Source organism: Rhineura floridana, chromosome 18 (genome assembly GCF_030035675.1).
Source record: "Rhineura floridana isolate rRhiFlo1 chromosome 18, rRhiFlo1.hap2, whole genome shotgun sequence".
NCBI classification, from domain to species: Eukaryota; Metazoa; Chordata; class Lepidosauria; order Squamata; family Rhineuridae; genus Rhineura; species Rhineura floridana.
The window spans coordinates 8263276-8279922 of record NC_084497.1 but is presented as its reverse complement, the minus strand read 5'-3'; the positions used below and the strand labels follow the sequence as shown (position 1 = coordinate 8279922).

The 16647-nt window shown below is 49.3% G+C and overlaps 1 protein-coding gene across 2 annotated transcripts; it reads right to left on the bottom strand.

Moving 5' to 3' along the window:
- Positions 1-1524: 1524 nt before the first annotated feature.
- On the bottom strand, positions 1525-16596 carry AMH (anti-Mullerian hormone). 2 transcript variants are annotated; one of them, XM_061600517.1, is made up of 5 exons: positions 13666-16596; positions 10114-10298; positions 9245-9368; positions 7893-8076; positions 1525-3454 (listed from the first exon to the last, which is right to left on the bottom strand). In XM_061600517.1, the coding sequence occupies exons 1-5, from the start codon at positions 14210-14212 to the stop codon at positions 2518-2520; spliced, it is 1977 nt and encodes a 658-aa protein (XP_061456501.1). In that variant the 5' UTR covers positions 14213-16596; the 3' UTR covers positions 1525-2517. The 2 variants fall into 2 exon arrangements, with proteins under 2 accessions (XP_061456501.1, XP_061456502.1); XM_061600518.1 differs by having other exon boundaries at positions 1525-3451.
- Between the last annotated feature and the right edge of the window lie 51 nt (positions 16597-16647).

Here is a 16647-nt window from a genome sequence, read left to right as displayed (position 1 = left end):
AATCCTTTCAGAGGAAAATACCAGCCAATCACGGGGACGTGGCCGCAGTTTCGTTTTTCAAAAGACTAGGGAGACTTTCTGGCCCCATCCGCACTTGTACATTTAAAGCAGCACCATAACGCTTTAAACTGCCGTGGTTTACCCAAAGAACGCTGGGGCCTGTAGTTTCTTAAAGGGCGCTGAGAGTTGTTAGGAGACCCCCTCTTCCCACCAGCGAGCTACAATCCCCAGAGTTCCCTGGGAAGAGGGATTGATTTTTAAGCACTCTGGGAGGTGAATATGAGTTTTCTAATAACTCTCAGCAACCTTAAGAAACCACCGTTCCCAGGAGTCTTGGGGGGAAAACGCATGCCTGTTTAAAGTTAATATAAGAGTGCATTAAATGTATGGTGCAGATGAGGTCTCTGGTTTCGCCCTGGTGGGGGAGAAAATGACAGGAAGAATTAGTTCCTCAAGGGGGATGAACGGCTGGCTTCGTTTAGCCTGGTGCCATCTGTTCAAGGGTCAATGAATCTGTCAGTTTTGGCTTCTCCGCTTTCCAGTCTTGGGATTCTGCTCTCCACCTTCCCGCAGCAATCTGCGAGCAATTTGCCTCCCCCCACGTGAACTGGCCCGGATCCTGCATTCTTCATCTGAGACCCTTCTCCATGTGCCCCGTCCAAAGGAGGTGCGGAGGGCAGCAACGCAAGAACAGGCCTTTTCAGTGGTGACCCCTCACTTGTGGAATGCTCTCCCCAGGGAAGTACGCCTGGCACCCTCATTATCTATTTTTAGGTGCCAAGTGAAAAACGTTCCTTTTTTACCCGGGCTTTTATTTATTTAATTTGTATCCCGCCCTTCCTCCCAGCAGGAGCCCATCAACGGCCTCTTTTAACGTGGCAGGTCTTGCAAGCCCTGTCTTTATTTGCCCTGATCCGTTCTTAGGTTGTGTTGCGCCTGTTGCTTTCGGTTTGTTAGAACTGGTTTTTAATCTTATTGTTGTAAGTCCCTTTGGGTTGCTTTGAGAGGAAAGTGACTAATTAATATATAAATAATAACAACAACTTTGGTTTTGTATCCAACTAAATTCTACATGGGGTAGATCTATTGAAACTAATGAATCAAGTTAGCCATGTCCATTAATTTGCATGGTGGCACCTCCCCTTTGGGATTCACTCCCCTTAAATATTAGGGAGGTGATCTCTGTTGTCTTTTTGGCACCTGCTGAAGAGATATTCTATGTATTTATTTCTAAAATGTCTATTTCATCTTACTGTGTCAATTGCGTTTTGGAAAGTATCCAACTGTTTTCAAGCCTGTTTTTTCTTCTTCTTGTCAAATGGTTTCATTTTTGATGCCCTGGGCTGCTTTGGGAGGAAGGGCGGGATAGAAATTAAATAAATAAAATCGTACAAAGAGCATCCAGGGAGACAACAGATAACAACGACAACAACAGCAAAACCGAACACAACCCTCCCCCAGGAAACACCATTGCGCCATCAAAATAAGAACAATGTCCAACAGATTTAATCATTCCAGCACCACTAGATAGACTGCAAATAAATTACACAGAGCGAGAGGAATCCTGTAGGCGTGCCAACTCCGCATATGTTTAATACACGCCGCAGAGATGTCGTTGGTGCAGAAGCTGCACACACAACGCATATTTAAAGCACATTATATCCCCCAAAGGATCCGTAGCTGAATTAAAGGTCCTGGGGATCGCAGCTATGTAAATAAAAATATTTTGGTCAACGGCAATTTTCCTTTTCCCAATGAAATTTGAACTGAGGTGAGTTATTATTGGTTTGGCACTAGGGTTGATGCAAAAGGGCGTTTTAAGCAACAACGGAAATGGGGGTCTCTTTGCAAACGGACCCAGATTTCACCTACAGGCAAGCAAATTAATCTGTGGGACTGCTCCCATCTAACTGCCACAATAAAAAGGCACACTAATCCTTTGCCACTACCCAAAACGTTTTCTGGGAGATTCAAGGCCAGGAGACCAACATATGAACAACAACAATATTGTGCAAAACCAAACACTATCCTCCCCCCCCCAAAAAAACACCATCACATCATCAAAATGAGAAAAGTACCCAAAAGATTTAATCTCATTCAAGTACCACCAGATATATTGCAAATGCAGAATAAATTATGCAAAGCAAGAGGAATTCTGTAGGTGTGCTAACTCCGCGTGTGTTTAATACACACCAGCGAGATGTCGCTGGTGCATAAGCAGCGTACACACCATATATTTAGAGGACAGTATTTCTCCCAAAGGGTCCTGGGAACCGTAGCTGAATTCCTGGTGATTGTAGCTCTGTAAAATAAAGCGCCAAGGCTTCTTGGGGGAAAATAATGTGCTTTGAATGTACGGTGTGCATACACAGCCTTATTAGTTTGGTCTCAGGCACCAGAGGAGGCCCAACAGTCCTGGTCAATGGCAGGAGGGAGAGAATGGTGGGTTCAACAGCCACCGGCGAGGCCCACTCCGGCACGAGACCACGGCTGGCCACGCAGAGCCGGTTTCCCCCTCTAGCGACAGCCACACTCCTCGGCTACCATATTGGGGTAGGCCTTCACCTTCATGCCTTGATCTCTGGTGAAGGTAACGAAGATGCTTTGGGAGTACCTAACGGGGACGCAGCAAGGGGCTCGCTCGAGAGGCAGGCGCTGGTCTTGGACATGCAGCAAGAAGATCGTGTGGGAGTAATAGTCGGGGACGCGGGTGGAGAGGGGGAGGCGGCAGGACCCCACACAGTTGTTGGCGTCGTACCATTCTGGCAAAATGATGTACTCCGTGGACACCAGGTTGATCTTGAGCTTCTGCAGCTGGCAGTAGTCGCCCTGGTTGCCAGTGCTGCGGTTCGCCCGGGGGGAGGCCTTCCTCGACTCCTGCCAGCGAAAGCGGACCGCCTGGAGGGCTTTGAGAAGCAGCAGGCTGTGGATCTTCTGCCGGCCCCGGGACCCCTCTGCCCCTCCTGGAGAGAGACTAGAAGGGTAGTGGCAGAAAGCCAGGAGGCTGCGGAAGAGGGCTGCGTGGGCCTGGAAGGACGGGTAGGCCTTCAGTTCTTGTATCACCGAACGCAGCTTCACCAGCAGTTGCCGTAACAGTGCCCCCTCCAAGGACCAGTGGGCCAAGTGCTGCTCCATCAAGGCCTGGCTATTCTCAGGGAACAGGACCACCAGGGGGTCCTCGGACCGAACCAGCCGCTCCAAGGCCACCTTCTCGGACAGGTTTAGCAGGAGGTGGGGGAAGGCCTCCATTGTGCCGAAATCCAGTTGGAGCTGCGGACTGGAGGTCTGCGGCGGCTCATCGGAGGGGCTGGAGACCTTGTTGACAAACTGGGAAAGAGCCTCTAGGAACTGCCCGGTGTTTGCCGGCATCGGTGCAGAGATGTTCACCTGGCTGGCTGCAGTGCTGGCAGCAACAGAGGGCGGCACTTCAGCCATGACAGATGTCGGCAAACTGCTGCGGAGAAAGAAAAGCAGAGCCTTTTACAGGACGGTGCGCACAATCTTCCATCTTTGATTCTCGTAAGAACATCAGAAGAGCCCTGCAGTGCTGGATCAGGCCAACGGGGTCCCATCTAGTCCAGCATCCAGACTCTGGCCAACTGCATGCCCATTACGGGAAGCTGGCAAGCAGGACCTGAGCACAACGGCAACTCTCCCCTCCTGCGGTTCCACCAAGCGGCATTCAGAGGCATTTACTGCCTCCGACAGTGGAGGGAGAGCACAGCCGTCAGGGTTAGGATACTCTCTCCTTCCTCCCACCCCTACCATCTTTCCTTTCGTGCCATGCCGTTATGGGATGTCCCCACCCTCCTCCTTTGGGGAGCTTGAACGCCCCACAGGGGTAACATGGGATGGGGGTGGGAAATCTGCCCATGGCAATTTCTCATCATTTCTCATTATTCAGTTGAAATTGAATTGAAATTGAAACTTTATTTTTACCCCGCCCTTTTTCCAAACTGGAACTCAGGGCGGCTTACAAATAGAACTACATGTAGTTAAAAACATAGAAAAACATACAATTAAAATACAATTAAACTATGCACAACCTTAAAACTGTGAAAGGCACTTAAAAATCTAAAAACAATTTAAAATAATACAAATAATAATATAAAACAATAAAACAAGCCTTGCCCAATCCTAAACACCTTCTATCCCAAAAGCCTGTCGGAATAAAAAAGTTTTTACTTGCCGACGGAAGGATGGCAAGGGGGGGGCATTCGTGCCTCCCTAAGAAGGGAGTTCCAGAACCTAGGAGCAACCACCGAGAAGGCACTATCTCGCGTCCCCACCAATCGCACTTGTGAGGGTGTTGGGACTGAGAGAAGGGACTCTCCTGAAGATCTCAGGGCCCAGGCAGGCTCATATAGGGAGATACAGTCTGACAAATAGCCTGGACCTGGGCCGTATAGGGCTTTATAAGTCAAAATCAGCACTTTGAATTGTGACTGGAAACAGACTGGCAGCCAGTGGAGCTGTTGTAACAAGGGAGTTGTATGGTCTCTGTAACCAGCCCCTGTTAATACTCTGGCTGCAGCTCTTTGTACCAGTTTAAGTTTCCGAACAGTCTTCAAAGGCAGCCCCACGTAGAGTGTGTTACAGTAGTCTAAACGGGATGTAACTAAGGCATGCATCACCATAGTCAAATTGGGCATTTCCAGGAACGGGTGCAGCTGCTGCACTAGTCTTAACTGGGCAAAGGCACTCCTGGCCACGGCCAAGACCTGGGCCTCTAAGTTCAGAGCTGAGTCCAGGAGCACACCCAAACCGCGAACCTGTGTCTTCGGGGGAGCGTAACCCCATCCAGCACAGGCTGAATCCCTCTTCCCTGATCTGCCCTTCGACTGACCAGGAGCACCTCTGTCTTGTCTGGATTTAGTTTCAATTTGTTCGCCCTCATCCAGTCCATCACTGATGCCAGGCACTGGTTCAGGACCAGGACAGCTTCCTTGGCTTTAGGTGGAAAGGAGAAATAGAGTTGGGTGTCATCCGCATACTGATGGCACCGAACCCCAAACCCCTGGACAACCTCTCCCAGCGGTTTCATATAGATGTTAAATAACATGGGGGACAAAACTGAACCCTGAGGAACCCCATAGGTCAACGGTCAAGGAGCCGAACAGGAGTCCCCCAGCACCACCTTCTGAGTTCGTCCCTCCAGAAAGGAATGGAGCCATCGTAACACAGTGCCCCCAAGTCCCATCCCAGCAAGGCGGTCCAGAAGGATACCATGGTCGATGGTATCAAAAGCCGCTGAGAGGTCCAATAGAACTAACAGGGACACACTCCCCCTGTCCAGCTCTCTGCAAAGGTCATCCACCAAGGCGACCAAAGCTGTCTCTGTCCCGTAACCAGGCCTGAAACCAGACTGAAATGGATCCAGATAATCCGTTTCATCGAAGAATCTCTGGAGCTGGGCGGCCACCACACGCTCTATTACCTTGCCCAAAAATGGAATGTTGGAGACTGGCCGATAATTTCCCATTATGGAGGGATCCAGGGAGGGCTTTTTCAACAAAGGCCATACAACTGCCTCTTTTAGGCACGATGGCACTCTGCCTTGTTGTAAAGAGGCATTAACCACTCCCCTCACCCACTCGGCCAGTCCCCCTCTGGCACTTTTGATGAGCCAGGAAGGGCAAGGATCCAGCAGACATGTAGTGGCTCTTGCCTCTCCAAGGATCTTGTCCACATCCTCAGGCTGTACAAATTGAAAGGAATCCATTATTATTGGACAAGCAGGAGCCAAAGTTACATCCCCTGAGACTGTATCAATTTTAGCGTCCAAGTCGGAGCGAATCTGAGCGACTTTATCTGCAAAGTGCCGTGCAAATTCTTGACAGTGGGCTGTTGAGTGGTCTATATTACCCTCCTGGGGGCCAGCGTTTAAAAGACCCCTGACCACTCGAAACAGCTCCACTGGACGGCTCCCAGCAGATGCAATGGTGGCAGAAAAGAAAAGTTCTCTGCATTTCCACATCAGTTTGCGATTTTTTAGAAAGAGTTCTGATGAAAATTCATCCGTGTTTTAGTGCGGGTGGCTCTAGACGTTTCTGCGTGCACTTTTGCAAAGCAATGTCCCCTAACAGAATGCGTTCTTGAATATTATTTGTACTGATATGTGCATTTGTATGCATGCTTTAATGCACTCTCATCTATGTATTTTTGGACACTTTACTTGGCTAGAGAACCGCCTTGCAAAATTCAGAGAAGTGTGACTTTCAAAGGATGCCTGTCTTTTGGGTCTCATCTTGTCAGTTAGGTGAAGTTTGCGTTTCAGTGTGAACGGAATCGAATTTCTCCCTCATCCATACATGCAGGTAGGCGGTCTGCACCACCTGCAGCCCCCATATTCCAGACCATCCTCAAGGGTGGCCCCACACACAGCACATTGCAGTAATCCAACCGAGAGGTTAGCAATGCATGGACGAATGTGGTCAAGCTGTTCCGAACCAGGGACGGCCGTGGCTGTCTTACAAACCGCACCAGCTCACTGCCCCGCAACTGGGTTTCTAAAACAGAACTGAACGCTGGAACAAGTTGTTTTAATATATGTCTCAGCAGTGGGCAAACTCTGGCCCTGGGCCTAATTAAGCCTCCCCATTTGGACTGCCGGACAGTTGTGGCCAAGATACGTCCAGCTGCCCTGCCCCTGACATCACCTATTCAGGGGTGGGGCAGGTAATGACAAGGCTCCCTGACAACAGCGGGCTTCACAGGCTCCTGCAGACCCCTGTGCCCTTGCAAATGCCACCCAGGTTGTCATTTCTTGCAAAGGCACTGGGAATCGAGAGGAACATTAAGAAGAGAGCTCTCGCGTCCAAAGACGCTTACAATCTACGGTTTCAACACAGAGAGGGGCAGGAGGGGGAGAGGAGGAAGACAGATACTGGGGTAAACGGGAGAGATCATAAAGGCCCTGAGCATGTGCAGAGTGCCTCCCCTTGTGAGGAAACACAAACAGCCCACGCACGCTGGGTAAGGAAGAGTAGAAAAGTCCACATGGTTTCAGCCCTCCCTGTCTCCCTTGCGTGCAAGTCTAAGGCTGTGTACAAACCACACATTCTAAGCACATGGCTTCCCCTCAAAGAATGCCGGGAACTGTACATAAGAACATAAGAAGAGCCTGCTGGATCAGGCCAGTGGCCCATCTAGTCCAGCATCCTGTTCTCACAGTGGCCAACCAGGTGCCTGGGGGAAGCCCGCAAGCAGGACCCGAGTGCAAGAACACTCTCCCCTCCTCAGGCTTCCGGCAACTGGTCTTCAGAAGCATGCTGCCTCTGACTAGGGTGGCACAGCACAGGCATCACGGCTAGTAGCCATTGATAGCCCTGTCCTCCATGAATTTGTCTAATCTTCTTTTAAAGCCATCCAAGCTGGCGGCCATTACTGCGTCTTGTGGGAGCAAATTCCATAGTTTAACTATGCGCTGAGTAAAGAAGTACTTCCTTTTGTCTGTTGTGAATCTTCCAGCATTCAGCTTCTTTGAATGTCCACGAGTTCTAGTATTATGAGAGAGGGAAAAGAACTTTTCTCTATCCACTTTCTCAATGCCATGCATAATTTGATACACTTCTATCATGTCTCCTCTGACCCGCCTTTTCTCTAAACTAAAAAGCCCCAAATGCTGCAACCTTTCCTCATAAGGGAGTCGCTCCATCCCCTTGATCATTCTGGTTGCCCTCTTCTGAACCTTTTCCAACTCTATAATATCCTTTTTGAGATGAGGCTGTAGTTTGTTAAGGGTGCTGGGAGTTGTAGTTCTGTGATGGGTAAACTACAGTTCCCAGCATTCTTTGGGGAGGGGATGTGCTTCAAATGTATGGCGCATACGCAGCCCACGACTCCAGGAGTGGCGTCCAGGGGAAACGGAGGCGCAAGAGCAGGAATCTCACCTGGGCTGCAGGTAAGGAGCCATGTCCAACTTGCCATCGGCGGCGAGGAATGAAGCGGAAGGAAGAGGTGTGCCTCGGGGCCTCTGCTCCGCCAACAGCAACACAGCCGGGGTCATGCGGGTGAAACACTTGGGATCGAAGCCAAACAGCAGGTCTTGGGCTTCACGGTGGGAGAGGGTGGCCCCTGGGAGGGAGGGAGGGAGGGGGACAAAAAGAGGAGGGGGATTGCTGAATGGAGAAGATAAAATTGGCGGCTCTTCCTCAACCATTGCTAATAAAGCCCTTGCTCCCTATTATCAGCAGTATTATTATTAGTAATTAGTATTGATGATGATGATGAACTAAAACAATTAGGTGCTGCGAAACAGTCTAAGACAAACAGTGCCTGTTTCTAATTATTTATTAAGCCCTTTGGGGGATTTTGTCTTATTGTAATCTTTCTACACCAGTGAAATGACGTGCTTAGAGTATTGGACTACTTGGATCTGGGAGACCCGGGTTCAGATCCCCCCACAGCCATGAAACTCACTGTGTGACCTTGGACCAGGCGCTGTCTCTCAAGCCTAATCTACCTCACAGGGTTGTTTGTGAGGATCAAATGGGCAGGAGGGGAACCATGTTTGGACACCACTTTAAGCTCCTCGGAGGAAAGGTGGCATATAAACGTAATAATGAATAACTAGAAACAAGAAAAAATGGATTCTTGGGTGGTTTTGTATTCCATGGATTTCTAAGTTCCTTTGAGTCATTTTCTTGTGGAAAGTGATGAATATATGTAAATGATAATAATTTATTTGTTAATTGCCCATGACATGGATCTTTGGCCAATGTACAATGAAAACTTTAACAAAATCAACTTAGAAAATCCAAAAAGTCCAACTGATACAAACCAAAAAGGCCCAGAGGAGGGAATATTAAGACAAAGACCATAAGTAGATCAGTATTCTGACAGCTAGTCACGTTCACTGTCTACGTTTAATCCTTACCCTTTAAGGCAGGGCTGGGGAAGCTGAGGTGCCCGTACCCCCGGTAGGTGCTGCTGGACTCCACCTCCCAATGGTTCCAGCAGCCAGCATGCCCAATGCTCAGAGATGATGATGGGAGGTGGAGTTCTGTAGGCTAGTTTGTGAATACAGACACTCCCCCAGGACGCAGCCCAGCCAGGCAAAAGCACTCAAGGCAGGTGCAAAGCAGGGCCAGTGAGGGGAGTGGCCTGAAGAGAGGGGCATGGCCTTCGGAGAGTCCCGAGGGCCAGATCTAGAGGCCTGGAGGGCCACGTTTGCCCCCCTGGGTCTGAGTTTCCCAAATCCTGGATTGTTTTGTAATACGAAAGAACTGCATGGTGATAATACCTTTGTTGTTCATATGCCTGATTGCCAAGGAAACGTCAAAGCTTAGTTGCCCTGGTGAACGTCTGCCCGACATCAGTGAGCCCTGAAGGACAAGGTACTGGGTTCTCCCGGAGAGGCAGACAATCTGTGGGATGGAAATGAGAAGAAGGGCGGGGGGGGGGGAATCCGACATTCACAAAAGCAGGTAAAAGCTGCAACACCTGCAATTAACATCATCTTTGACAGACAGGCAGAAGTTCAACAGATGAAGTCCTCCCCCATTGCATCATCCCCACTCCCCTACACATCATTCAGCAGCATCTTGGACAGGCAGAAGTGCAACTTTATCAAAATGGCAGGAAGCGCCTTACCTGTTGGGTTTCTGCAGGGCTGTGGTTGCAGAGCCAGTAAACAAATAACTAAAGACAAATTAAGGTGTTGCTTTGGATTTATGTTTCCTAAACATTGATCCTGGAAGCCCTGTCAGGACAGGAGCATACAGAAGGAGAAGGTCCAACAGGGCATAAGAGTCTGTGTAGCTCAACTGGATTCAAAGCCCCCACCCCGCACTGAAATTAGCCCTGCCCTCCAGTACCTGAGGTTCTCAGGTAGATTGCCCCTGGACATGGAGGCTCCATTTCCCTGCTAATAGCAGCTGGTAGACCTATATCCTCTGTGAAATGAGCTTGTCACTCTGTGACTGGGGTGATGCCAGGATCAAATCTCTCTCTCTCTCTCTCTCTCTTTGCCTAATCTACCTCACAGGGTTGTTGTGAGGATAAAATTTGGGGGAACCTCAAGACATCCTGCTTTGAGCTCCTTGGAGGCAAGGAGGGATTTACGGAGCGCTAAATCAAAGAGTGCTGCCCGCTGGGCCTGCCTCTGCCTACCTGCTCTCGAGGGAGGAGACCTTCCCCCCCCAGCAGGAACTTCTCTGGGGTGCTCCTGGGGCTCGCCAAATCCATCCCTCCTTGGTAAAAAATTAGGAGGGCGAGCTGCAGAGTGCCAAGGGGCTCGTCGGAGTCCTCGTGGAAAGCCAGCCTGAACTGGAGTTTCGTTTCAGCCTCCCATTTCACTGCCAGGAAGGAAAGGAAAGGAAAGGAAAGGAAAGGAAAGCAGGCGGTGAATAAAACAGGTCTTGCTCGCTTCCTGGGACAACGTAGCCATCTGATCACCATTGAGGTTATTCACCAAAAAAATATAAAGCGCTGGCAGACTCCATTTCCCTGGCTCATTTTGTCCTTTGGAAGCTCTCGCTTTAGCCCAAGGGCCGCATCCCTTCACAAGAAACCTTCTAGGGCCGCATGGCAGTGGTGGGCGGGGACCAGTGGCAAAAATGGGCGGAGCAATGAATATTCCTTTTACTTTTCCCCAGTAGGCTCGTTTGACTTTCTCTTTCTCTCTCTCCTCCAGCAAGAGGCATGATCAGAGTTCAAGGGCATGCTCCATCCAGGCAGAAACACTCTGGGAGGGCGCAAAGCAGGGCCGGTGAGGGGCGTGGCCTGGAGAGAGGGGGCATGGCCTGGAGAGAGGGGGCATGGCCTGGAGAGAGGGGGCGTGGCCTTGGGGAGTCTCAGGGGGCCTGCTTTTAATTCTTTTACATATGGAATTGCTTCTAATTGTGTTTACACTTTTCTTGTTTTAGGGTTGTATAACTGGGCACTTTATTATTGTGAAATCCACCCAGGGACTTTACGGTAAAGGGCGGATAAGAGATCTAACCGATTAATTAATTTAATTACTTAATTAATGAATGCTCCTCTCCCTCATCCTCACCTCACCTCATCTCCCCCATCCTCACCTCACCTCACCTCACCTCCCCACTGTTCTGGGCTTTGCAATTGCTTTCCACATTCCTGCTAAGCGGGAGCGAACCTGGTGCTGAACTACAACTCCCATCATCCCTTGCTGTTGGCCATGCAGGCTGCTGGGAGTTGGAGTCCAACAGCACCTGGAGGGCCACAGGTTGCCCATCGCTGGGACCCAGAGGGGGAAATGTATACGTGGTTGCTCCCTTTTTTCTTAACTTTTTTACTGGTTTTAACAGCTGTTTGTCAGGTGGTAAATCAGCAGGTGAAGTTTCCGTGTCCCTCAGTCCCCCCATGCAGGAACAAATGGCCACATTTGGGCTGGTAAAAGTCCAGAACCTGCATTCGTAAATAAATTTAAAAAGCAACAGATGAGCCTAATTCACACGGCCTCAGCTGTAAACACACACCCCACCAGAGTCCCCAGCTGCTGAGATCCTGAGACTAAGCTCCTGCCAAGAAGTACCGCACATTTGACAAATGGGACAACACATGTAGTAGCGCACCAATCCTAGTCAGCTCTTTGCAATATAACAAGCAGCTGTGGATATGCCAGTCACTGAACTTAGAGAGTAGAAAATGCCTCTGTAAATCTTTTCTCTCTCTCTGAAATCTCAGTATTTATAGAGAGGCTTTTTTCTGGTGAAGTTGTCATCATTGACTCTGAACTGAGGCAGAGAGAAAGAAAGATAGTGGGCATTGCAACAAAATGTTGCCGTGTGGAGCGCATTCTGTTCAGAGTCTATTCAATAGATTCTATTTTTTCTTGTAAAATTGCCATCATCGCCCCTGAACTGAGGAATAGGGACGGATATAACGTGGCACCTGTAACAAAATGTTGCAGCGTGCAGTGGTTCTCATTCAGGGCTCCAGTCAGCCAACCATGCTCTTTTCCAGATACTCCATTAAATCTCCCGTCCACCCCTTCCTCAAAACACACTTGTTATTCTGTGCCAACTGAGCATGCTCATCCCTGATGGGACTGTTTTGGGGGGTTCTTCCCTCCTCCTCAGGTTCTCACTCCCCCCCTAAATATTTTTGGTATCTTTGCAAACTTTGGAGTTCACCTTAAGCCTGCAACACCTTCCTTTTGTACTTAAGGCAATTAAGACAATGTCCCCTTTGTGAACTGCTTTGATGTTTTTGACAAAATAGTGGTATACAAATATATTTATTAATAAATAAGGAGATGCTGTCTGAGCTACGTTAAGGATCAATATTTGGAGAAAGCAAATAGTAGGAACTAGCATATCTAGTAACTAAATCTGAGGTTCCCAAACTATGGACTGTGGACCTGCAGTGGCTCACAAGCTTCATTCAGGTGTTGGTGGAGTGTCCATGTTAAATAACAATATTGATTTTTAATTGCATTTTCATTGCTTCTTTTATTTATTTGTGTTGCATTTTATAGCATTGCAGTTTGCATGATTTTCAATCACCCTATTGGGGATGCATTCATTTGGATTCCTGCACTGAGCAGGGGGTTGGACTCGATGACCTCATGGACCCCTTCCAACTCTATGATTCCATTTTTATTGCTTACTTCTGATATTTTGCTGTTACGGTTTGCATTGCATAGAATGCAAACAGCAGTACAATAAAAGGCAACAGAAAAATAAAATAAACAATCAAAATGCAATTAAAAATCATGTAACATCTACCACAGCACATTTGCTACCAGAGGCAGAAAAATTGTTAAGTGGTCTGCCAAGACTCACAGCCATTTTCAAGTGGTCTGTAGGGAAAAAAAGATTTGGGAACCACTGCACTAGATTATATACCTGCCTTCTTATCCGCATTCAGCTTCCTGCTTAGTCTCAGTGATGTCTCTTGTAAATCTCAACAGGGAGGTGGATGAGGGACAAAACTAGTTGGTTCTGCCTGTCATTGGCTCTGGTGCCCCTTACTGTTGGGCCTCCCTGCCTTCTACCCCACCAGCCGCCACATGCGATGGATGGAAGAGGCAAGGAAAGAAACACAGAAACACAGAAAGTGTTAATGGCGTGGCTCAGAGTGGATGTCTTTGACTGGGTAGCTCGATCTGGCTGATCAAATTCAGAGCTGCCACTTTCGTCTGGAGGTCTCCCCCCTTGCTGTAGAAGCGCAAGGCTAAGAGGGCTTTTTACCTGCTCAAGCCAGCAGCACGCCGGTTGCGAGTCTACCCAGAGAGCAGATCTTGCCTGAGTAATCCGTGCACTAGTCACACCCAAGCTAGACTACTGCAACGTGCTCTGCGTGGGGCGTGGAAATTCTTAACGGGTGCAGGACACAGTCACCCAGCTGCTGAAGAGTGCTAGGCATTTGGTGCTTGCAGCGTCAAGCCTGTAAACATTGCACTGTTTGAAAGTGCAATTCTGGGCCTAGTTCAAAGTGCTAGCATTGACTTTTAAAGCTCTAGGAGAGGGCAGGGGAACTTATTGCCCAGGGGACAAATGAGGCCGTGTAGTTTGGGGCTGGGTTATTTGAAGGGCTGCCTGCATCTGTATGAACCTGCCCGGGCATTAAGACCTGCCTCAGTGGCCCTGCTTATAAACTCCTCCTGCAGGGCCAATCAAATTGGCGTTTACAAGAGACAGGGACTTTTCTGTGATAGCCCCACGACTCAGTGGAAATCTGCACCTCCCACTCACCTACCTTCCTCCAGATGAAGCCAGAGAAACCTGTTCTCCCGTGGATTGTCCAGGGAATCGCCAACCTGCTGGAGAGAGGCGAGGAGGCCACGGGGAACATCGGTGGGGCAGACCCCAAACATCTCCAGCTCTCCATCGCTCCAGGCTGACCCACTCAGTGCCTTCAGGAACCCGCCATCGTAGCTGGTGAGGAGACCCACAACCTCCAGACGGCGCTGGCCCCAAACCCGCTCCAGTTTGACCCTACACACAGGCTCCTCGGGGCCTCCGTGGGGCCAAGGCTGGAAGCTGTATCCGTACCATGAACTTAAGGGTTTTTCCGCTTCAGAGCCACCTTCTGGATTCATCAAAGGAAGCGGCACCTTCAGCCGCGGCCCTACGAAGTCCGACATGTCCAGGACTTCATCCTCTTCTGGGGGATCGGATCCTCCAAATTCTCTGAAGATTGAGAGCTCAGGCTCTTCTCTTCCACGGATCTCCTTCCCGCGCACAGAGATGGGCTTGATCATCAGCAAGAGGCCCACCAAGAGCCCTCCAAGTCGGAGCTGCATGATCGACCCCCCCAAAGCCTGAGGGCGGCTTCTACTAAACCTGCCGGGGAAGTCCAGACCTGAGCGAGGACATCCTTTGAAGGAGGATGGAGAGGCTGTGGTGGGACGCACATGCGCACAGGGCCAGGCAGAGAGGTGGCTCAAGTTCCCTGCTTTCAGCCCGCATGGTGTCCTTGAAGCAACAACACACAAGGCACCTCCCTGGAGGGATTTGTGCACAAGCGGAGGCTAGCTCAAAGGAGCCGTTTGTTCTATTTTCAGCTTTCGACTATCTTCTAAGGAATCCCAGCCGTCCAGATGGGCTCAACCTTGACTTACAATCCTTTTTTAAAAAAAACCGTTGTCCCAAAAGGGATTGAAGCAAAACCACCACATATATCCACCCCACCTGGTCTAGTCTGCAGAATCTCCTAAAATGTCCTTCGACATCTGCTGGGGAACAGAAGAGCCCTGCAGCTGGATGAGGCCAAAGGGGGCCCGTCGAATCCAGCACCTTCACTGCGGCCCAACAAATGCCCCAAATGGGAAGCCCACAAGCAAGACCTGGGCACAGCAGCAGAAACGTTCCCCACTTGTGATCTCAGCAAGGCATACAGTCTCCAACAGGGGAGGGAGAACATAGCCATTGCGGGTAGTAGCCTTGTCCGCCATTAAAGTTGTTCAAGGTAGGAGGGATCACTATCTCTTGAGTTTGTTGACCGGCTGGGTGAGCACAGGCTTTGCATGCAGAAGACTCCAAGGGCTGAGAAAGTGTAGTCTGAACCCCTGGAGAGCCACTGCCGGTTAGTGTAGGTAGGTGGACCAATGTGACTGAGTATAACGGTAGCTTATATTAATTCTTAAATCAGCGTTTCATTCAGAACCATAAGGACTGGAATCCTACATCGGTCCTACTCAGAGTAGACCTGTTGAAAATGCTGGACATAGCGAACTTGAGCCCATTCATTTCAAAGGGTTTATTCTGAATAGAACTTTGCATGCAGAAGGCCCCCGATTCAATCCCCCAGCAGCATCTCTAGGTACAGCTAGGAAAGATTCCCTGCTTGCCGGTGTAGAGAATTCTGAGCCAGATGATAGTGGCGTCACTCAAAAGAAGTCAGCTTCCTAGTTTAAATTGGCTCTTTATTCAAAACCACGAGGACTAGAACCTTACTTTTCAGGGGACGGGCCATGGCTCAACGGTAGTGCACCTCTTTTGCATGCAGGAGGTCTCAGGTTACATCTCCAGGAATGGCTAGGAATATCCCCTGCTTGCAACACTGATACAGCCACTGCCAGCCAGTGTAGGCCATACTGATGGACCAACTCGCTACAAGGCAACTTTCTACGCCGGCACGTCCACACTCGGAAAGGTTTATTTTGAGAGCATGTTTAGAGCTAACAGACTGACCATGAAAAATGTCAAGTCAGAGTACGGTGATTATGGGGGGAAAAAAGTTCAGCGACGAAAAGGAAAAGTTTTAGCACTGCAATAATCAAATTTATGATGTGGTCACATTTGGAATATCGTGACCAATTCTGGCCAACCCTCTCTCACAACCCTGGCCCAAAAATACTGTCGGGCAACCGCAATGATCAGGGGGTGGAGGGCTGGAACATCTCCTCCTGCGAGGGAATGTTTGGGGCTTTTTTAATTTTAGAGGTAAAAAGGGGGAAGAAATGGGGAAAGACATGATTGTGCAGGACGCTGGAGAAAGTAAACTGGGAGACTTTTTCCTCCCTCTCTCATAAGACTAAAACTGCACTAAAGCTGAAAATTGGAAGATTCAATACACAATAAAGGCCTTCTCCACACAGCCACACACGTAGTGAAAATATGCGAAATTTTAGAGTTGCCTCCCTTTATAACGGGGGGGGGGCATCCAATGAAACTTCTTGGCCAAAATAAATTAAGTCTTCACACGCTGTACACCATCAATTCACAAAGCTCACCGTCACGCTAATGGGGCGACGGACACTGACCGAGTCGACTTTCAAAGGGGATTCGATGAATCCACAGAGGGCAGTCTCCTGTCAATGGCTGTTGGCCACAATGACACAGAGATCCTCCAGCTGCACAGAAAGTATATCACAGAACACCAGCTGCTGGCAAGGAACCAGCAGAGAGCCCTGCTTGCCGCTTCAGAGTCATCCGATCAGTCAGCCAGCCAAATTTGTGATGCTCTCATTGGAAAGAGACAGCTCCAGAGCAGTAACTCGCACACAGAGGCAACAGGGACACCCTCCTCTCTAATGGGGCAAGAACTCTTGGGTTCAACTAGCAACAATTAATTATTTTCTTACCTCGTTTCTTGCAGGGCACTAGTTTGGAAATCAGTGAACTAAAATACTCCCCACCCCAAAAGACAACATCAGCTGAATTAATCTGAGGTTTTGCGTGCATGACAGCTCCTTAGCTACAGAGGTTTAGAGGTCTGTGTTTGATTTCAGCCGCC